Source organism: Narcine bancroftii, chromosome 6 (assembly GCF_036971445.1).
Source record: "Narcine bancroftii isolate sNarBan1 chromosome 6, sNarBan1.hap1, whole genome shotgun sequence".
Lineage (NCBI taxonomy): Eukaryota > Metazoa > Chordata > Chondrichthyes > Torpediniformes > Narcinidae > Narcine > Narcine bancroftii.
Window position 1 is genome coordinate 212,772,486 of NC_091474.1, and position 22,612 is coordinate 212,795,097.

The 22,612-nt window shown below is 39.7% G+C and overlaps 1 protein-coding gene across 3 annotated transcripts in view; it reads left to right on the forward strand.

Annotated features, from left to right (window-relative positions):
* The window catches only part of phip (pleckstrin homology domain interacting protein), a 258,235-nt gene that overhangs the window by 182,638 nt on the left and 52,985 nt on the right, over positions 1 to 22,612 (forward strand). For all 3 annotated transcript variants that reach the window (XM_069887423.1, XM_069887424.1, XM_069887425.1), the window contains 7 exons: positions 1,826 to 1,928; positions 13,033 to 13,176; positions 15,545 to 15,624; positions 16,672 to 16,906; positions 17,005 to 17,124; positions 20,816 to 20,923; positions 22,257 to 22,381. In XM_069887423.1, the coding sequence (XP_069743524.1) occupies positions 1,826 to 1,928; positions 13,033 to 13,176; positions 15,545 to 15,624; positions 16,672 to 16,906; positions 17,005 to 17,124; positions 20,816 to 20,923; positions 22,257 to 22,381 (915 nt within the window). The remainder of the gene's footprint in view (positions 1 to 1,825; positions 1,929 to 13,032; positions 13,177 to 15,544; positions 15,625 to 16,671; positions 16,907 to 17,004; positions 17,125 to 20,815; positions 20,924 to 22,256; positions 22,382 to 22,612) is intronic.

Below are 22,612 nucleotides of genomic sequence, written 5' to 3' on the forward strand. Positions count from 1 at the left end.
GTGGATTTACTATGCAAAGGTGTTAAAAGGGGAGACTAAATAGATTTTTACTGTTTTCCCTGGGATGAAGGAGGCTGAGGTGACTTTACAGATGATGTGGAATGTCATAGTCTTTTTCCAGGATAGGAGAGCCTAACAAATAGCAGCTATATTTAAAATGGGTGTGGAAAAATGTAGATGGCTTGAGATGGATGTTTTTCATACAGAGGTCGATGGGTATGTGAAATGAGCTACCAGAGAAAGTGGTAAAGGCAGATAGAGATATATTGCTTAAAAGTTATTTGGACAATTATCTGGATAGAAAAGCTCTGGAGGGATATAGCTCAAATGCAGGCAAATAGGACGAGCTCAGGAAGACAACTAGTTCAGCATGGGCCCAAGAGGGTGTTTCTGTGCTGTATAATTCCAACTCGGTTAAAGCTTTCAGTCCTAGCACAGTATTTGTTGGGCCTGTCGTAGGGATCCCAACTTTTTTTTACACTTTTGAGACAAGGATCACTTGCGGAAGGTGCCTGAATGCATCAAAGAGGTACCATTTGCTATATTTGCTGAATCCTCCATATCCAGCAAAGGATAAGAAAATCAATGTTGTTATCCTCATCCAAGTCAACTTCTCTAGCATGAAGGCTCTAATTACACAAGGCCTCCTCTAATGGTAAGCCACATTGCTGGGATCACTGAAACAGATTCTCCATTCTGAGCTCCGTCACAGTAAAGGGTTTCCAGATCAGTGGAAACAATGTAAGGATGCCCTTAATGTCTCTTTGAACAAACATTCTTGCCTCTCCGGGTGCTCTGGTTTCCACCCATGCCTCAAAATATGCATGGGGTTGTAGGTTATTTGGTGTATTTGGAGGGCACAGACTGAGGGGCTGCAGGGCCTGTTACTGTGCTGTATGTCAAAATTTAACAAAATTCTGCATCCCAAACAACTGCTTAAGGAAAGTATTGAATCGTTGTGTAAACAACCCAATTTTCTTTCATGAACGAAAACTTGTCCTCTTACTAATTAGGCCATAATTTAACAGAGTGGATGCCTGAAAAATTATTCATTGCTTGGAAGGAGGAGCCAGGTGATATCACAGTAGCACAGTGCTTTAAGTATGTTTGCTCAGAGGTGTAGAGAGCTAACACATGTCTTGGAGAATGCTGTGGGCATGGTGCCAAGGAAAGTGCAAGGGAAAAGAAGCTCAGAGTTTATAGTAATAAGACAGTTTGGGGAGACTGACATCTTGAGGATTAGCTCAGTGAATGAAAATGTGTGGGGTTGGGATTGGCTTCTCTTTTTTTTGTGTTGATGGTTGAAAGTTTGAGCTGGGCAGGTTTTGCATGATATTGCTGAATGATATTTGGCACTGCAGATAAGGAGACAAAGGACTGATTAATAGGAAGCAATTGAAAGAAATTGGCCTCTTTTAAAAGGAAAAATCTGAAGTTTAAATTGAGAAACTGTGGAGCAGGCCCACGGAGAGAGAAAAACAGAGTTCGGGCTTCAGGTCTGATCTTCTGATGAAAGGGCACTGGCCTGAAATTCAACTCTGTTCCTTTCTTCATTGATGCTGTCTGACCTATTGAGTTCCAGAACCCGCTGTTTTCTTTTCCAGATTACCAGCATCCAAAACTTGTTTTTGAAATTTTACCAGGTTGTGATTTACAATTAATGAGGAATGTTAAGTGCAATATTTTCTCTTTGCAGCAATAATGAACACCTTTACATGATGTAATAATGTTCTCTTTTCATCGTCTGCATTACCTGGTGGTTTTCTATTGGTTACCACTCATAACTTCTATTTTGTAATAATGTGTAATAATGTGTATGCTACAGTAAACAGGAAGAATGCAGAACAGCCAAAGGGGAAGAAGAGGTAAACATTTATAAATATGAGAAGAGAAAGAAATCAGCTAATCAAGTTCCACGAGAAAATAAGGTAATTATTCCATCAGATGCACTCAATTCTGAAAGGATAGCCAGAGGGAAATTGCTCAGTTTATAGATCTGATGATACTCGGATGATTTAATGTCGCTGAGAACCCAATTTGTGATCAACTCTTTCTATGACTCACTGTGACAAGCCCTTGCACCCCCCCCCCCCACCCTTTTCTAGAATTATGACACAATTGAAGTTTTGCACTTGAACACTCCTGTCTATTTCTCAAGATGTGCTTTAATAAAACTTCAGAGAATTTTAGCCTGTGATGGTCCACAGCTATGATCATGTATCTTGGGAAGTTAACTTTTGAAGTAACCATTGTTGGAGCATAAATTTATATTGTTTCTAGCAATGTTACAATTTAACCTTGCTATTTATAAAGTGAAGATAATTCTTTAAGGATAATCACACATTTTCTACATCTAAAATTATACAGTGAAATTGCTGTTGGATGCATTCCGAGAGCACTCAAAAAGGCATTTGTTTGGATTTTCCTGGCAGAGTTTTGTACATTTCATTGTTTCTGCTGTACAGAGACATCTCCACCCATTTTATGATGTGCATGAGAGCTGATGAAATGACAAGGACTTCTGTTCCAAAAGGAATTATAAGAAAATGTATTCAGTTGAGGACAGATGGAGGGCAGCAGAAATCATAGCATCAGACACCTTTTTAGCTCTCTGCTCATTGTAGACTTGAACATCACCAGGAGATGAAAAAGCAGTCTGGTTGAATCATCTATTGTTCCTTCCTTCTCACAAAAAATTTCCCTTTCTCACCTCCCGAAACCTTAATTACAGAGCTGAAATTGAGCCGCAAACTTTTGCTCTTATTCCTCCCTGTTGCAAGTTATAACTTTATTAGATCAATTATAATTGTGCTGTAACTAAAACTGAGTAAGTACTAGGAGTATAAGTCTTTAATAGAAAAGATTCCACAATAGCGTGAACCTGATGCCAAAAGAGAAAAATGACTCCTCTTCAAATTTATGCTGTTCTCTTCAGATCATAGCTTTTCGATTGGAATCTAATTCACTATACATCTGCAGAAATTTCCCAAGGTTTCCAATGTCACAGAATTTTTTTTAGACATACAGCATTGTGGCAGGCCATTTCGGCCCATGTTGCCCAATTTACACCCAATTAACCCACACCCCTGGTACTTTTCAGATGATGGGAAGAAACCAGAGCCCCTGGGGAAAGCCTACGCAGACAAGGGGGGAACGTGCAAAATCCTTACAGACAGTGCGGTCCCATTCACTGGCACTGTAAAGGCATTGCACTAACTGCTACGCCAACCCTGCTGCCCTCTAACATGGGCAGCAAGGTTGATGTAGGAACCGTAATTGTGTTACCTTTGTTGACCATTAATACGGACATTGTGGCAACAGTTATTATTGTTATTGGAACACCTAGCCTCCTAGTGGCTTTTTATGGATTGAAGTCACTACATTTAATCTGCAGCAAATACTGTTGGAATGGAAAAGAATTTGGAACATTTGGAGAGGAAATAGTCCAAACGAACGTCCTTAGTTTGAGGATATAGAAAATAATATGGCAGCTGTATTGGAACTGCTGAGTGCAGGCTGCTGACAATAATCCACCTCCATCAGTCTGGGTATCGGCCACAGAGAAATCCAGGGCTTCTAATCCTAGAGCAGAACATCCAATAGACATGTTGGTAGAGCCATTTCTTGAGAAACAGCGATATTGTTGACTGCAGCCGTAGTGGAAACATTGCTGCTAACATGGCCAGGGTGAGGTTACTAGGATCTTCAAAAGGATCCGGTGTTTGAAGTAACTTACCTGAAATGACTGATGGTGTGAGGTCGTGCCTTGAGAAAGGACAGCAAGAAAGGAAAGCATTTAATGTTGGGGCAGATCCTGTGCCAGTTACAAGACATGCATACACGTGGACAAATATTCCCAAGGCATGGAGTTACCAATCCAAAAGCTCCACTGATAACAGCTGTAGACAGAGCTGCGGCTCAGGTCCATCTATCACCACAGCTCTCTTGACACTAGTCAAGAATCAGAAATCTGTATAATCGCATACACATGACATCTCAAGCTACATTGCCTGCTACAAGCAATGACGAACAGAGCAAGATATTCTCAGTCATGGCATAGAGACCTATTCTCTTCTGAATGTCGGTATGTTTAACTTATATTTTTGATACTCAGCTCATTCTCTGTTCCATAATGAAATCCAACAATAAGTTCAGTTTAATGTTGTTTATTGGTGCAAATACAATATTGAACTGTGTTGCATTTCATTTTTGATAGAATACAATTTCTTCAGTTTTGGAAACATTGTTAATTATTATCGTTCTTTGAAATTACTTGATAACTTGAAATAGTTAAGATAGTTTGTGATATTTGAAATATAACTTGAGGTTGAGATCAACACACATTATTGAAACATGTTCTTACCGACCTTCTTGCTTGATCCACAGCGACAAACTGAACCCCCGCCCTTCACATTCTCAAAAAAACCCCCAGACACTCTGACCTTCACAGAAATGGTAAAAATTCTAAACAAGCAGTACTGTAAATATACTAATGCAGAAACTATATCATTTTAGCCTCTACACGTGGAAAGGCAAAATGAAATCATTGCATCATTACAATATTTCTCTTCCATGCCCACTTCAGTATCAAGCATTGATTAAATCCTTCAAAAACAATATTGAAAGCAAGACCAAAAACCACAGAGATTGTCTCTATTTTCTGGAACAGCACACAAGTGGACAGCCAAGGGAACTTATAAGGGGTTGACTACATATGGCCTTGGACAAAGGATTCGGTCTTTACTACAGGAGCATTTTGGCAATGAGCATAAAATTGCTGCATCTTATATGGAGAAACCCCTTTCATGGTCATTGATAAAACCAGAAGACACAAGGACTGTACAAGCATATACAAGAGAGGCTCAGATAGTTGTGGTTAGAGCACTGGTCTTGAAAACCAGGGGTTGCGCGTTTGTTCCAAGCTGGGGCCTCATTTCTGTGAGGGATGCTGGAAAAGTGGCAACTCTGTCTTCCTTACGGTAGACAAAGTTAAAGAATTTCATGTATGTTACATTCTAAATGTGACAATAATGGAACCTTTATCCCCTTTCTAAGAGGATGTTGTAAGGTATCGAGTACATGCATGAGCTTAACATGCCTGCTAACATGCTCGTCATCATAAGGAAGTTGCCATACTGACTGAGGGATGTATGGAGAACTGTGTCTTGTGAGTTACAGGAAAACGATCAGAAAGTTACCTTTAAGGATTTGGTGGATTTCCTTTTGAGGCAAGTGAGGATGGCAACAGAGCCAGTATTTGGAGATATTAAAGACACTCCAACAGTGGGCAAAGATGTAAAGAGGTCCAAGTTACAGCCTCATCCAAGAATAAAAGAAAGTATCTTTGGCACCACTGTGACAGTTGCAGATAAGGAAAATGATGAAGGAACTAAGGAAAAGGAGAGTTTGCCTGCTGGGAAGATCTGTTTGTTCTGTGAAGGTGGACATGCTTTGGAGATGTATCCACAGTTGGAAAAGAGGGCACATAGTGAGAGAGTCACTTTCCTAAAGGAAAATGGAATATGTTTTGGCTGTCTGTATAAAGGACACACCAGCAAAAACTGCAGAAAGCAGCTCAGCTGCAATATGTGCAGTTTAAAGCATCCCAGAATGCCGCTTTTCCACCAAGAAAAGAAGGAAATGGAAAAGGAGCAAGCAGAAAGAAAGAAAGGAGCTGAAAACAGGGCTGTTGCCTCTGTTCAGACAAGTGGTCTTACTGGGGCCAGTGAAGACCACTGCAAACTCTCAATAGTGTTTGTGCAAGTCAAGACCAGGAAGGGGGATGCAACAGTGCATACTTGTGCATTTGTTGACCCCAGGTAGCACTGGATCATTTTGCACAGTGGAGCTAATGAATAAGCTGAATTTTCAGGGAAGAAGGTCTATTGAGAATTATCGATCAGTGGAAGATCATTGAAACCAGGATTGTTTCAGGCTTAGAGGTCACTGGACTGGACAGCAGTGACTTTTGTGATCTCCTAGGCATATACACTGAGAAGGCAAGGCCTGTGCACAAAGGAAACATCCCACATTAAAACAATGTCAAATGTTGGTCTTGTCTTGGGAAGGTTCATCTATCTGAAATTGGCTCTGAGATAGAGATGCTGGTTGGCTCAGGTGGACCAAAAGCTCTGGAATCACTAGATGTAATATAGAGTGTGGAAGATGGACCTTATGTTGTCAAAACTATGCTTAGTTGGATGATTAATGGACCTTTAGGAGAAAAAAAAAAGTGATGCTCAGGAGCAGTCAGCGACAAATATCAACAGGATATCAGTTGTGAAACTTGGGGAAGGTTGGGAAAGGACTCACTTTACTGAGTGTCTCATTAATGACTAAGAACCTTCAAAAGAAGACGATCAGTTCTTAGATTTAGTCTCAAAATTTGCCACGCTAGAATGTTCCAAGTGTTCTTCCTTAGTCCCACTGGCCACTAAAATGTCGTCGAGGCAAATGAAGACATTGGTCATACCACATTCTAAAGTATCTATCACCTGTTGAAATGATTGAGTGGCATTCTTTAATCCGAATGGCATTCGTAAAAATGTGAACAACCAAAACGGGGTAATTATTGCTGTTTTTGGAATGTCTTCTGGTGATAGACATGCACCAAGTCTGTTCTGGAGAAGATATTTGCTCCATGCAAATTAGCAGAGAAATCCTGAATATGAGGTATCAGATAACGATCTGGAATGGTGGCGTTCTTAAGCCATCTGTAATCTCCACACGTTCGCCAAGCTCCATTGTGTTTCTGGACCATATTACATCTCCATATGTAATGGAGATGCCCAGGGACTAATGGATCTATGAATTATGCCTAGTTTATCCATCTACGAAAACTTCCTTGGCTAAATGCAGCTTCTCTGAAGGCAAGCAGTGCACTCTATTTAGCATGGATAGGTGGGCTCTTAGTCTTTGGCTTGGCTTCGCGGTCGAAGATTTATGGAGGGGTAAATGTCCACGTCAACTGCAGGCTCGTTTGTGGCTGACAAGTCCAATGCGGGGCAGGCAGACACGGTTGCAGGGGAAAATTTGTTGGTTGGGGTTGGGTGTTGGGTTTTTCCTCCTTTGTCTTTTGTCAGTGAGGTGGGCTCTGCGGTCTTCTTCAAAGGAGGTTTCTGCCCGCCGAACTGTGAGGCGCCAAGATGCACGGTTTGAGGCGATATCAGCCCACTGGCGGTGGTCAATGTGGCAGGCACCAAGAGATTTCTTTAGGCAGTCCTTGTACCTCTTCTTTGGTGCACCTCTGACACGATGGCCAGTGGAGAGCTCGCCATATAACACGATCTTGGGAAGGCGATGGTCCTCCATTCTGGAGACGTGACCTACCCAGCGCAGTTGGATCTTCAACAGCGTGGATTCGATGCTGTCAGCCTCTGCCATCTCGAGTACTTCGATGTTAGGGATGAAGTCGCTCCAATGAATGTTGAGGATGGAGCGGAGACAACACTGGTAGAAGCGTTCTAGGAGCTGTAGGTGATGCCGGTAGAGGACCCATGATTCGGAGCCGAACAGGAGTGTGGGTATGACAACGGCTCTGTATACGCTTATCTCTGTGAGATTTTTCACTTGGTTGTTTTTCCAGACTCTTTTGTGTAGTCTTCCAAAGGCGCTATTTGCCTTGGCGAGTCTGTTGTCTATCTCATTGTCGATCCTTGCATCTGATGAAATGGTGCAGCCGAGATAGGTAAACTGGTTAACTCGTTTTGAGTTTTGTGTGCCCGATGGAGATGTGGGGGGGATGGTAGTCATGGTGGGGAGCTGGCTGATGGAGGACCTCAGTTTTCTTCAGGCTGACTTCCAGGCCAAACATTTTGGCAGTTTCCGCAAAACAGGACATCAAGCGCTGAAGAGCTGGCTCTGAATGGGCAACTAAAGCAGCATCGTCTGCAAAGAGTAGTTCACGGACAAGTTGCTCTTGTGTCTTGGTGTGAGCTTGCAGGCGCCTCAGATTGAAGAGACTGCCACAACACAAATGCAATAACTAATGCCATGCTTTGCAGTGGAGGCAGAAAATTGTAATCTTGCAACAGCTTGGAGAATTAATCTACTGGTTTACTTAATGTTCGAAGGTGCAGAGCAGGGGTATAGGCATCTGCCAGAGGAAAGGTAGTTCCATTTATGAGCTGATGCCCTTTTAAGTCGACGATGAATGAATGACCCTAAAGAAAATCTTCACCAAGCCAAGGTCGGGATATTGCTATCTCAACTGTCCAAGTGTTGAGATGATTCTCAAACTTGTCATTCATCTTCTTGGTGCCAGAAGTCAGAATATTGGAACTGTTAACTGCTTGCAGGATGTCATGTGTCAAAATTGGTGGGTGGAAATGCTAATTTGAACCGTGTCCACCAGAAATTTTCGCTGGGACAACTGGTGCCATACATATAATAGGCTTGTAGGTTTCTTGCCAACTGCTGCAGCCCTTGCTGGCAGTTGGCCTGGGTGTTTCGCGCAAACGGGCAGGGTGGAAGGCACTTGCAGGCATTTACTCCCCAATGCCTGTGGTAATAACACCAAGACGAGGTGTCGACAGGCTGCTTGCTTGTCTTGGGGCATTGCCTGCTTGTAGGAAGTGATGCACTAAGAGCACTAGAGTGTAACACGGGGTCAATATCAGAGGGGTTGGTTGTCTTGTCTTTCCTTGCTGTCCTTTTTAATCAGCCATAGAATGTCTGCCTCCGCTGCTACAGCCCTTGGGTCTTCAAATGAACACTTGGATAACAAGGGCCAAACATCATCTGGCATTCGCTCTAAAAAGAGCTGCTCGAATAACATATTGGGCTTTTACCTAGATGCCAGGAACAACATTTCATTAGTTCTGAAGGGGCGTGGTCTTCCCAACCCATTGAGATGTAGTAGTCTGGCTGCCCTTTCCCTATGGGACATACCATAAACACGTAATAAAAGTGCTTTTAAAGCCTCGTACTTGCAGCGATGTGGTGGATCCCGTAGGAAGTGGCCGACCCTCTTAGTGACGACCTGGTCCAGGGCACTGACCAGATGGTGATAATGAGTGGTGTCCTATTCGAAGGTGAAGTTGTGCTTTAACCTGCTGGAATCACAGTTCAGGCTCAGCTGTCGTGAAAGGGGGCAACCTTTGCTGAATGGAAACAGAAAATGCTCAACAACTCAACAGGTCAGACTGAGTGGAGAGAAAGGGCTAAGAGGATTTGGACCAAATGGAGGCAAACTGGGACTTGCTCAAAATTAAAACTTAGTCAGCATGGACGGATGAGTTGGGTAAAGAACCTGTTCCACACTACTGGTTCTGAGTGGGAAATTCTGAGTTAATTGAGATTAACTAGAAACCACAAAAAGGCTGGATAGCTGAAGCTGTTGAATTCAGAAATGAGGAGAGGGGTGTGGTGTTTCTCAATGGAAAATGAGGATATCCTCTGCAAACCCACAAGTCGTCAACCTGAAATATTGGTTCTTTCTCTTCCTCCATGGATGCTGATTGACCTGATGAGTGTCTCCAGCATTTCTGCTTTTGTTTCAGGTTTCCAGAATCTGCAGCTTTCTGACAAACAATTTATAAGGCTAAAATTAAAAGCAGTAAATATTGGAATTCTCATTTGCGGTCAGAAACATTAATTCTTTACCTCCCCACAGATGTTTTATTTTAGGTTTCCTGTATCTGCTTTTTTTTTTCCATTTTGATTATTTGTGCTACTTCATGTGACAACTAAAGAAATCAATATTCTGATATTCCTGTATCTACAATAAATTAGTTGCATAGTTCCCTTGGGATTCATTCCTAGGAAGAAGAGAACATAGAATGAGTGCTAAAAGGAGTTGTAAAGAGATTTGTTTTTAAATGCAGAGCGATGTTTTACATACCATGATGCTGTGCAAGGAACTTGACCTGTTCTTTGTGACTTGACGGATGTGCTGGAAACCGAATAATCTGACGCAGATTCCATGATAAATCAACCTACTGGTTGGTCTGCAGTGGCTGCACTTCTCTCTTTGGGCTGCATGGGTCTCCCAAGCCTGAATTTCACTTTGTTAACAAGATCAACTGAGCTTCCATCGATTGTTACAAGAAATGAATCAGAATTTATTGTCGTGAACATGCCACAAAATTCGTTGTTTTGCAGGTCCAAATATTCATTTCAGGTGCAAATATTAAAGCTATAAATCACATTTTAAAAAAAATAAATGAGTGCAAAAAGAAGAGAAAGTGAGATAGTGTCTTTGGGTCATTGTCCATTCAGATATCTGATGGCAGAGGGGAAAAGATGTTTCTGTGCCATTTAGTGTTTATCTTCAGGCTCCTTTACCTCCTTCCTGAGTATAAAAGAGGGCATGTCCTGGGCGGTGAGGTTCCTTGAGTATAGAGGCTGCTTTCTTAAGACACCGCCTCTTGTAGATGTCCCTGAATGGGGTGAAGTCTGATGCCCATGATGGCGCTGGCTGAGTTCACAACTCTCTGTAGCCTCTTCCTGTCCTGTACATTTCCACCTCCATACGAGACTGTGATTCAACCAGTTAGAAAGCTGTCCATGGTACACCTGTAGAAATTTGCAAAAGTTATTGGTGACATACTAAATCTCCTCAAACTTCTCTTGAGGTATAGCTGCTGGTGAGCATTTTTCATTGGTGTGGAGGCCCTGGGCAGATCTTCAGAGATGTTGACACCCAGGAATTTGAAGTTCTTAACTCTTTCCACTCCTGACCCCTTAGATGAGTACTAGTTCATGTTCTCCTGATTTCCATCTCCTGAAGTCCACAATCAGTCTCTTAGTTTTGCTACTGTTGAGTCCAAGGTTGTTACACCACTCAACTAGCTGATATATCTCACTCTGTATGCTTCCTCATTGCCATCTGTGATTCTGCCGATGACTGTGGTTTATTTGGTACATTTGTAGATGGCATTTAATTAGTGCCTAGTCTCACAGTCATGAATATAGAGCGAGTAGAGCAATAAGATGAGCATGTATCCTTGAGGTGTGCTCGTGTTGATTGTCAGTGAGGAGGAGATGTTGTTTCCAATTTGTACTGACTGAAGACTTTTGATAAGGAACTCGAGGATCTCGTTTCAGAGGGGTTGCAGAGGCCCAGGTTCTGGATCTTGTTGACCAGCACTGAGGGTATAATGGTGTTGAAAACAGAGCTATAGTTGATGAAGAGTAGCCTGATCGACAGGTTGCTCTTGTCTGGGTGATCCAGTGCTGAGTGGAGAGCCAGTGATGTTGCATTTGCTGTGGAGTGATTGTGACAGTAGGTGATGAATGAGATCACAGGATAATGGTGGTCAGTCTACGTATGGAATTCTTGCTGCACGTCCCCAACAGTGGCCTCTTGCATCAGCACTGAGCATCTATTCCTGCTCATCACACCCCTCACAGCTAGCCTCTGCACATCAAAGAATAGACAATTCATTGCAAGCAAGTACCAATGGAGTTCAGAGATGGGGGCAGGTTTACTGGCTCAGGTCTGCACAACAGCAGGGAGGCAGGATTGGCGCTAGGTTCCCAGTACACAGTCCAAGCAGATGTCTGTTTATAAAATACAAATAGCACATACCTGAGCATTTAGATTTGATGGCTGGGTTCTCAGTGGGGTAGTGGAAAATATGGAGTACATGTATACTTTCTGAATTAGTACTTTTCGAAATTTCTTTGGACCTACTGTGAAAAGCTTCAACTTTGTGAGAGTTCCTTTCTGTTATGCGTGCTGAGCAGTTTGCAGCTGTGTGAATGAATTCTTAGTGAACATTGGGCAAATGCCTCACCTACCACCAGGGATGAGTGTGTTTAATTCTGTACAGGGGAATTAGCAATAATGACTCCAGGAGCAGACATATTTCAGTCTTCAAATGGATTTCAGCTGTGATGTTCATCTACTTTGTCCTACCCCTGAGTTCTGGATGATGTTTGTGTATGAAAAAGTGGAGGGAAAGCTGAAAGTGCACACACATACTCCCTAGAACACCTCATTGAGGCCTTCCATATTACACCGAGGAATTGGAGGATTTTAATCATTTTTCCAGAAGCAAATGGTCATTCCATAATAGCATTTCTGAATAATATCCACGCACATTATTGTTTGAAATTTCATTTAAAATTGTTTTATTTCAGAGTTAGGGAGGGCTGTGGTCCAGCTGTAGATCGATGGGACATGGCAGAATAATAGTTTGGCACATACCAGATGGGCTGAAGGGCCTGTTTCAGTGCTGTTGTGTTCTGTGGTTGTAAAATAAATCATCCCAGACACCAAAACATTATACGTGAAATATCAATTAAGGCCTTGTTTAGGTTTGAGCAAAAAAAACCATACTTCTGCACACAACTAATGAGACGCACAATAAGTTAGATGTATTTGCTTGCAAATAAAACTATTTGACCACCGAAAGCAGTGACAGTTTTGACTGTATTTGCAGTGGATTTTATGAATTGATTCGGTTTGAAAATTTATTCCAATTTTTTTTAAAGAAAAAATACGAGGTGATCTTGGGGATAAACTGATACTGATCTGATTGTTTCTCAGTCAAAATTTAAATTTAATGTCTTAGAATCCTACTGTTGATCTGTGTAAGATTAATCTGATTCTTATTTACTTGACATAATAGATTAGATCAGATATTATTAGCAACTCCTTTAGAAGCAGGAAATAAAATAGGAAATATCAGGAAACACAACAGGTGAGGCAGCGACTGTGGCAAGGGAAATAATTAATGTTTTGTGTCCAGAGCCCTTCATCTGACTTGAAGATTGTTTCCAGAATGATCTATTTTTATTTAAAATTTCTAGTAACCTGCATTCTTGCATTTTTAGGAGAGGGAGTGCTCATTTCAATCCCATCTCATTTCTATTCTGTGAACTTCATTCTTGTGCCAGAGTCCAATTCCATTTGAGTTAATCATGTGTTCTGTTAGATTGTGACAACCTATTTTGTCATGTTACAGTGCAGTAATATGAAGTTTGAGCTTCTATAAATGAGCAGCTGGAAAGTTGCTGTGGGATTTTTTTAACATCTTAAAGGAAATATTCAAAAATGAATTTTGCCTAAATTTGCATGATTTCTAGACTCATCCCTATGAACGGCTGCATGAAAATGGGGAAGTGAGAAAACCAAGTCGCCAGAATGTACACAATTACCGCACGCGATCTGCAATAGACGACGGCAACAGAACTTCACAACAGAATGCAGATTACAATAGCTCCTCAGAGGTAAATTCTACAGGAAAAGTCTTTTTTAACATAATTTATTAGATCAAGCCAAAATGATGGAAATTGCTCAAAGAGTAGTGGAAATATTATTTATAAATAATGTGCATTTTAAAATATCTCACTTCAATACTTCAGGGATTCAGCCACAAAGTGAGTACAGAGGTAAAATTTGGTTGAAGGGTGAATGTGTATTTAATTGCAATACAGGTAGTCCTCAACTTATGACCTACGCAAGTTATGTCCACCCGCACAAACGACCAAAGTTTTTTTAAAATACTGTACATATGCTAAGATTCTTCATTAAAGGTTATTGAATTTTTTTTTAAATTGACTTTAATACCACATTTAGACATGCAAATCTAACTTACAACCAATCTGAGTTATAACAATTATGGTCATAGGTTCAAGACTACTTGCACACCAAAATGCTGGAGAAATTCAACAGGTCACCCAGTATCTATAGGAAATAAATGAGGTCAATGTTACAAGCCTGAGACCTTTGATATTCCTGATGAAGGGCTCAGATCCAAAATGTTGTCTGCCTTTTACTTCCTTGAGATGCTGCTGAGTTTCTCCATCACTTTTGTCTACTGCAGATTTTGTTTTGCTCTTTGTGTACTTAATTGATTGTTTTCCTGTGAACCTGTAAAATTTCCCATTGTTCAGCTCAGAAATAGCAAGATCATATGGTTTGGAAGGCTAGATCACAAGGAATCCAGGGTGAACCAGCCAGCATTGGTCTAGTGGTAAGAGTCTGAGAGTTGTAGTATAAGAGTTTTTCAGATTGAAAGCTTGTGACTTGTGGTGTGCCACAGGGATCGGTGCTGAGTCTTGTTGTTCATCATTTTAAATGATTTGGGTGGAAATATGGTTGGCATTTTTGCTAAGTCTGTGGGCTAATATCAAAATTAATGATAAAATGGACAGTGGAGAAGGCTATCTGAGATTACAAAAGGATCTAAATTAAAAATTGGCTAAGGAATGGCAAATGGAATTTAATTTGGATAAGTGCAAGATATTGCAAATGGGGCAGGTTGAGCTCAATAATTGTTAGAGCCTTGGAGAGTACTGTAGAACAGTGAGACCAAGAGGTATAAGTAGAAAGTTCCCTGAAAATGACACAGGTATACAGTGCGGAAGAAGGCATTTGGCATGCTTGCCTTCTCTGGTTGTCATTATTTTGGGACATCTTGTTACAGCATACAAGATATTGGTGAGACCACACTTGGAGTATTGTTTGAAGTTCTAGTCACCTTATAATAGGAAAGGTGTCATTAAACTGGAAAGGGTGATCAAAAGATTCACATGCATGTTACCATGACTGGTGAGCTTGAATTACAAGAATAGAGTTGATAGGTTGGGGCTTTGTTATCTGGAGTGTAGGTGGTTAAGGCTTGACATCAGAGAATTGTACAAAATTATGAGAGGCATAAATAAAATGAATGATCAGTCTTTTTTTCCCAGGATAGGAGGGGGCACAGATTTAAGATGAAGGAAAATTATTTATTAGGAGTATGAGGAATCACTTTTTCCATACACAAGGTGGTGGATATTTGGAATGAGCTACCAGTTGACGTGTTAGAGAGAGGTATTTCAATGTTTAAAATGCATTTGGACAAGAACATGATAGGAAAGGTTTAGAAGGTTCTAGGGAAAATGTGATTAGATTAGAGGAGTAACAGCCAGAGGGCCAGATACAAATCTTTTGGCCAACAACAATGCCAAGTTAATCAGAAGCATATCTCACCCAGCCATTTTCTATTTGTTAAATGGACAAGTTGCCCATGAATGTCCGATCAGCATTTGCATCTCCCAATTAATATTAGTAGGTTAAGTTCAAAGAAAAACAATGACCAAATTCAATAGAAGATAATTTATGGAGTAAAATTTAATTTCACTTGTAATTGATCATTAAAAACAAAATATTTATCTCGTACTATTAAATTATGAAAGGCTGAGAGGACAAAAGCATTGTGTCATAGTCTACTTTTTTTTGGCTTCCTCATGTATCCTTGAACTGTGTTGAATTTCAATTATTCAAAAACAATTTTCAAAGAAAGACCCAATTGGGGTTGTTGTAACTAGTGTTTTTTTTTCAAAGAACATGTGTTTCCTAATAGTATCTTGTTATGTGAGCCTTCACATTGGTACAGTTGTACAGTAATTTTGAGCATTTTGTCAGTGTAACTTTTGGAAACTCGAGTTTTAACATTTCATCATAAAAGCAGTAATGCAATAAATATATTAACATGATCTATATGCCCATTGTTACAATTCATGTTATTTTAAGAATATTGAATAAGCACCACATGAATTACATTGAATTCTGTAAATAACTATTATCATTAAGTTTGGTTTTAATTTTCAGGATCTTGAAGTCCATGGTGTCAATGGTGTAACCTCTGAAGAGGATGGAGATGCATGGCATAATGAGAGCAGCAGTTCAAGGCAAATGATGTTTTAAGCCATTTAACAATTTTTCTTTTCTAAAAGATTGGGTGATCAGTTATTAATGCTGGATTTAGTAGTCCTGTATTCTGATAGATTTTTGTATGGATTGGCAGGAAGTGGAGTTGGGGTTAAAGTTAGCATCAACCATGATTTTATTGAGCAATGGGTCATGTCTAAGGTGGGGGGGTGGGGGGGGGGGGGGAGATTGTGGCCTGCATTTCCTTTCTTTCTTATGTTATTGGAGGCTTTATAACTGAAAATTCTGACATAGGAATCTGAAGAATCTGAGAACTAGAAATAGATTAGTGTGCACATTAGAAATAAAGTGTGAAAGGTGAGATGGGTGAATACTTTATTTTTCCTCTTGTCCATACAAGCACACAAAAACAATAGCTGAAACAATATTTCCGACTGATCCCATTTGAAACTATTAAATAAATATTAAAAATCAAGGTAGTTCCAGCTGGTCAGTAGAGACAGGTTGGGCCGAAGGGTTTGTTTTTATGTTATGGAGCTCATTAAATCTGTTAGAGAGGTTGACTTTTCTTGACTCCTCAACATCTACATTTGCTTCTCCACCAGTGTCCACTGCCATTCCACCTCTCTCCTTCCATCCTACTTGTCCATTTCCAACACTATCCTCCTTTCTCCACCCCATTCTAATCTCCACCTGTATTACAAATTACGCTACAGTTACCATCTTTTCAACTCCATGTCTATAAAGCATCCTTTGAAAATTATGTTTAGATTGCTCTTCTCATTTCTTCCAAAATCTACCAGTCAACTCCTCAATCTATGCAGTCAAGTGTAGCTTATTTCAAGAATCCACACTCTCACTCTCTCACACGTTCCTGGAGAAACTGGAGATGTGATGAGGGAGGATTACAGAGGAGATACCTAAAATAAAGTCTCCACAATAAGGCAGAAAAATATGCAAACACGTGAGACCTGTGAGGCTAGTAATGGTAACAATTCAAACTGCAGGTGTACACCATTCCATTGGAGCTGTTGTTAGTCCAACTTCATGTAATTCTTTGTTTTCAGTGATTATTCCAGTGACTATTCTGACTGGACAGCAGATGTTGGCATTAACCTCCAGCCTCCAAAGAAATCTTCAAGGCAGCAAGCAAAAAAAGCTGTGAGCAGTTCAGAAGATGAGGGAGACAAAGAGAAAGGGAAAGAAAAGGAAATCAAGAAGGAGAGGAAAAAACACAAGGAAGACAAAGATGGTTCAGCTACCCCTAAGATGATAAGGAAACCAAGGGAGAAAAGAATGAAGGTAGTAACTCATTTCTTTTTGATGTAGAACAAAGAAGCACATGCAACAAATGATCTGGTGTGTAAACGTGCATTTGAACGTCCCCTGTGATTTTACAGAGACCACCAGGTAGGGTCCTACCAGGGCAGGGAGAGACTCTGGAAGAATGGTTGCCACCAGTGTGGATTACAGACACGATGCCCCGGCGATGTCCCTTTGTACCACAAATGGGAGATGAGGTATTGTAATCTCTCACCATCCAGATGATTCCTACCCTTCAACATTGGTTTCGTTTGGTTGTTTTTGTTTGGTTTACCAAAGGGGAAATAATCCATTAGTTCCATTAATCTTTTTCATTCTTCTGCTTTGTAAAGCTATTTCTTGTAAATCCTCAGAGACATGTATGTTGCTCATTGGCCTGGCTCAAACAGTACAAATATGGAGCCACTTAGAAAATCTTTTGCTTTCCATTAGTTTCCAATAATGAATGCCTTGATTGTTCTCAGTTGATAAGAGATGCATAATAATTCAAGTGAAAATAATCAGTGTTTATTATTGATCTGGCAAAAAATTGGTCTTGTTAGATTGTGCTGCTTCATCACATAGTCCTATCAGATCAAATGACAATGTGGCCGTATGATAATATCAAATATAAAGGTATAGGTTTCTCATGATGAAACATTAACTGTTTTTTCTCTCTCCACTGATGCTGCCTGACTGCTGTTCTTTCTCACTCCACCCCACCACATCCCCAATGTTGTGTATCGCCTGTAACTATTTGGCAACAGTTGAGTCCCTGTTAACCCTCTCAAAATTTAAAGGTATTTTTCCCTGATCTGAGACTTTGAAAACACTTTGCATCATCTAAATATTTATGTAAAAATATAAATTTAGGAAGTAATAATGATTAGAATTACATTCAACTCGTATAACACTATTTTTAGCTTGCTTTTCTTTTTGCATATGTCACTGACCCTATTTAAAAGGATGGGATCACACTGGTACTCTGATCTTCTGCACTTTAATACTGAACTACAAAGCTGCAGAAGTCCATCATGTTCTGACATATGCATTGCAGCTAGTCTGCACCAGGGTCAGCTGGCAGCATGGTTTAATACATGAACTTAGGTTTAAAATAATTCCTTTAAAATTGTCCCACCTGAAGTTGTGGGTTTGCTGTGGTAAGTGGGTTAGTTTGCAAAACAGTGGACCAATTGCCAGTGTCTACTTTAGGTCCAGGCTCAGCAGCTTAGCAATAATCCTGTTTCAAGTCTTTAGCCAATATTGTTCTTCCAACAGTAAGTTGCTCCATGGAGAGCAGAATTAGCAAGAACCTCCAGACAACGGAGATTTTTTAAAAAAAAAAGTAACCAGCCTGCAGAAAGGATGCCTTGGTTAAGAAGCCTGTGTGAAGTCAACATAACCCTGCAACTCAGTATGTTTTGTAATAACGCTGGAGTCTAAGGGCAGAAGGAGCAGTCATATTTTTTGCAGTATAACATTGGGCATGTTCCTCATTTCCATACAAAGCAGCTGTGTATTTTTGAGGCCTTTTTGGCAATAATGTTGAGTTGTAGTTGCTATATTCTTGAAGTTTAAATTGAGCCAATTTGAATCTTGGATAAGCTTGCTGATTCATAAGTAAAATTGGCCTGTATTCTCTGGAGTGAAAGACTAAGAGATGATCTCTGCAAGATGCACAAAATTCTCAGAGAATTTGGCAGGATATTAGCTGAGCTGAGTAAAGACTAAGGGATGATCTCTAAGATGCACAAAACATGAGAATTTGGCAGGATATTTGGTGAGCAGCTGTTTCCTCTCGCTTGAGATTCTAGATTTGTCTGTATTAATTTTGGAGGAAGGAGAGGTTTTTTTTTCATCTCAGCAGGTGGTTGAGTTTGGAATTCTATACTTCGGAGAACTATAGATGCTTAACTAAGGGTGTGGTCTTTTTGAAGTTCTAAGAGAATGAAAATTTGCTCTTATCTGTACAAAGTGAAGGGAAGAAGTTGAAGGGAGCATTAAGTTTTTTTTAATGCAGAGAGTTGTGGGTGCCTGGAATGTATTGCCAGGCATACTGGTGGAAGATGGAACCATCGGGGCATTTAAGAGACTCTTAGGCATGTGGATGAAAGAAAAATAGAATGAGGTAGGAAGGGTTTAGTTTTTTTTTGGTAGTTATGGGCCCAGAGGACCCCAAAACTTAGCAGCAATAGAAATTCACCAAGACAAATGGTTACTTAAACAAAAGTTACTTTTAATTTTCTTTAAACATAAAAACAGGATCAAACTTTTACTTATTACTATTAACTTAACCCCCTTCTAATTCTAAGCGTATGTGATGTGTGTGTGTGTTCAGAAAAGTTCTTTGCTTCACAGACCAATCTCACTTCTCACTCCTCCAAGTTCACCGGTATCAAGCTATTCCAATTAATTCCAATTCCACAGGATGACCAAGTAACACCTACTTGTGAAGTCTCTATAGCCATTCTTCTTAGTTTTTGCAAAGGCACTCGGAGCCTGGACTGTCTAGCTTGCATTTTAACTGATATCTGTTTTGAAGTGTTTGTATCTGTGTGTGACCTAACTAAAAACCCCACAATTTATCTTCCATTTGAAAGATGGCAATTCCAAGAGTGTATATGTTCCAGCTGTCCAAAACTGATGTGGGTTTGCTGCTGGTCTGGGTTCTGTATTATTGTAAAATAGTTACATCAGTGCAGTGACTAAGTGGGGGTTGGATCCTTCTTGACTTGTACCAATACCTTGAAAACAAAACAATTGCAAAGTTCCAAAATGTGATTGTTTTAACAAAGTAGGAGTCATTGAAATTGGTTCACTTGTCTCTGAAATTAAAATTGGATAAGGTTTGGAGATCTGCAATAAAATGTCGAACCAAACTTAATGTAAAGAAAGTCATGTGAAGTCTTAACTCATGCAAAAGTGTGGAACATTGTTTGATTACTTTTTTCTCTGAATGACATTGAAATATGCAAAAGTGAAATTGAAACAGACCTTGCAATTTTGGAATGGCTAAGTTGCTCAGAATCCAGAGGGTGGACCAACAATTCAGACACTCGAGTTTGCAACCCACTACAGAAGCTGTGAATGTACAGCTGATACATTGATGAGAATATTTCAGTTCATTAAAGATGTGAAGTTTTGCACTTTCATCTTTCCTAATGATGACCTCAAAATAAACTAGATAATTATAACAACTCACTGGAGTAACTAATGCTTTAAGAGAGGAACTTTGGCTGAGTGATGTCTCAGCAGTGTAGTTAACTCTTTGATAGCCTTTAAAATGCCTGCAAGCAATGACTTAAAAATATCTTTAACTTGCTAAAATGAAGAAAAGTGTTCCTGGTTTTTACTTAGGTTTAGTAGCTCCATGGAAAGGAATGGAGTCACATGTGGCTGGCCTAAAGCTTGCATCAAGCCACTTGTCCCAGCACCTAAGTATTTACAAGAATTCAGTTTTGCACTTTCTGGCAGAATTGTGTGAATTACACAAGATTGTCTGCTGGGAATTTCAACCATGTACAGATGAAAGCTCAAACTCCAGAAACAAAAATTAAAGAATACTTTAGTATTGATATATGGGAGAACAATAATTTTATGGATTGCTATCCTTTCCTCAGATTAGTATTAAGAACAGTATTGGTTCCTCATGTTTAATTTCAGCATTGTTGGTACTAACAGAAAATAAATACATGTATTTTTATTTGGAATATTATACATCTCCCTTGATAAATGGATGCATGGATGCATTTTGATTAGTCATGGTTGAATTGCTATGCATTGGCAATGGAACTTTTCATTATTGCCAATACCAAAGAATTGTTTTGAAATATTGTGGTGATTTTTATCTGACTCGTCTTGCAGGAATTTCAAACCAGCTATAAATATAATTTTATGTTTGATTTCTAGGTTTACTATTTTCGACAGGGTCACGAAGCCTATGTTGAAATGGCTAAGAAGTTAAAACTTTTTGGCATAAATACTAAAAAGCAAGCATGGCACAAGATGGATTTAAGGGTAAAGTATTCTTGGAAATGTGTTGGCCATTTATCTGAGATAATTTACTGTTTTGCTGCCTAACCACAAAATATTATAAAATCTGGAGAGTGTTATTTTTACATTTCTTAAGTTGGCAGTTGGATGTTCTCTGTTCTCTCTAAATCAGTGGTTCTCAACCTTTTTTCCTTTCCACTCACATACCAGTTTAATTATTCCCTATGCCATAGGTATTCTGTGATTAGTAAGGGATTGCTTAAGGTGGAAAGAAAAAGGTTTGAAAACCACTGTTTTAATCGTACCTAATTATGCACTCATTATGTGGACGGTTTCATAACTCCAAAGGAAATGGGCCAATGACAATTTTTCTCGTGAAATATTTCAGTAACATTTGGGTCTAGAGCAGTGATTCTCAACCTTCCCTTCCCACTCACATACTACCTTAAGCAATCCCTTACTAATGACAGAGCACCAATGGCCTAGGGATTACTGAAAGTGGTATGTGAGTAGAAAGAAAAGGGTTGAAAACCTCTGTTCTAAATTGTTGTTAGTTGAAAGACTGCACTTGTTACTGTGTTTTAATCTTGCTGTTGGATCGAGCAAATTACTGTTTTTATAGGTTTTCACCATCTCCCCACAAAATTTGTAGGTATTTTCTTATTCTGACAATTGAAGAGGTTATTTTCCATATCATTTAGTTTTGGTCTTATTTATTATTTTTCCCCTCCATATATTTCTCCTCTACTTCCTGTTTATTTCTGCCTTCTGATGATTGTTGGTTAAATCAAAGAATATTGCATGAGAAACCGAAGTCCTGTTGATATTTTTTGGCTCACGAGTCAGTGAAGAAACTAGCAGTTAATGCGTGCCTGATTCTACACAGGAAATCTAGGGAAATTTAAAATGTGTCTCACTTTTTTACATTTTTCTTTAAAACAAAATTGTCATCTAATTTAATCTGAATCAAGCTGTCAGTGGTGTGAAAGGGATATTGAAGATATGAGATGTTATTGGTGGACTTGAGGTGTATTTGGCAAATCGAATCCCCTGATAAGTTGTGAGCTGACTTTTATTGATAGAAAGGGAAAGGTTTGGGGCAAAGTGATTAATGCCTTATTGCGCAAACAGGATTTCTCATTATCTGGAAACTCCTAAACCTTAGACTTTTTGCAGTTGCAGTTCAATGAAAATGTGACTTCTTGAGTTATGAAAGTTTTCTTTTTGGCATTAGAGCATTTAGATTTGTTTGCAAAATCCTTGTTGCTCCTGTAACATGAAAGTTATCTGTTACAAGATTAAACACAACCAGATTCAGGAGATGCACAACTTGGAATATATTTTGTACTTTTATCAGGAACAAGAGCTGGTGAAAATTGTTGGAATAAAATATGAAGTGGGTCCTCCATCTCTGTGTTGCCTTAAACTGGCATTCCTTGATCCGGACACTGGCAAACTGACAGGAGGGTCATTTTCTATGAAGTAAGTGGTATTCATTTTGATAGAATGCAACAATTAGTGCTTTTTGTAAACGGACGGGAGCCAGTAACGAGCAATCCTTCAACAAAACATGCATTTACCCTTGTGGGCTTTAAAGTACAACTGGTGAAGTGAATTCCTTTGACCCAGGTAATATTTCAGGTTTGACTTTAATTTGGGGACTGAATATAAAGGAAGGAAAATCACCATGAATCTTGCCTGAGATCAAGTTTT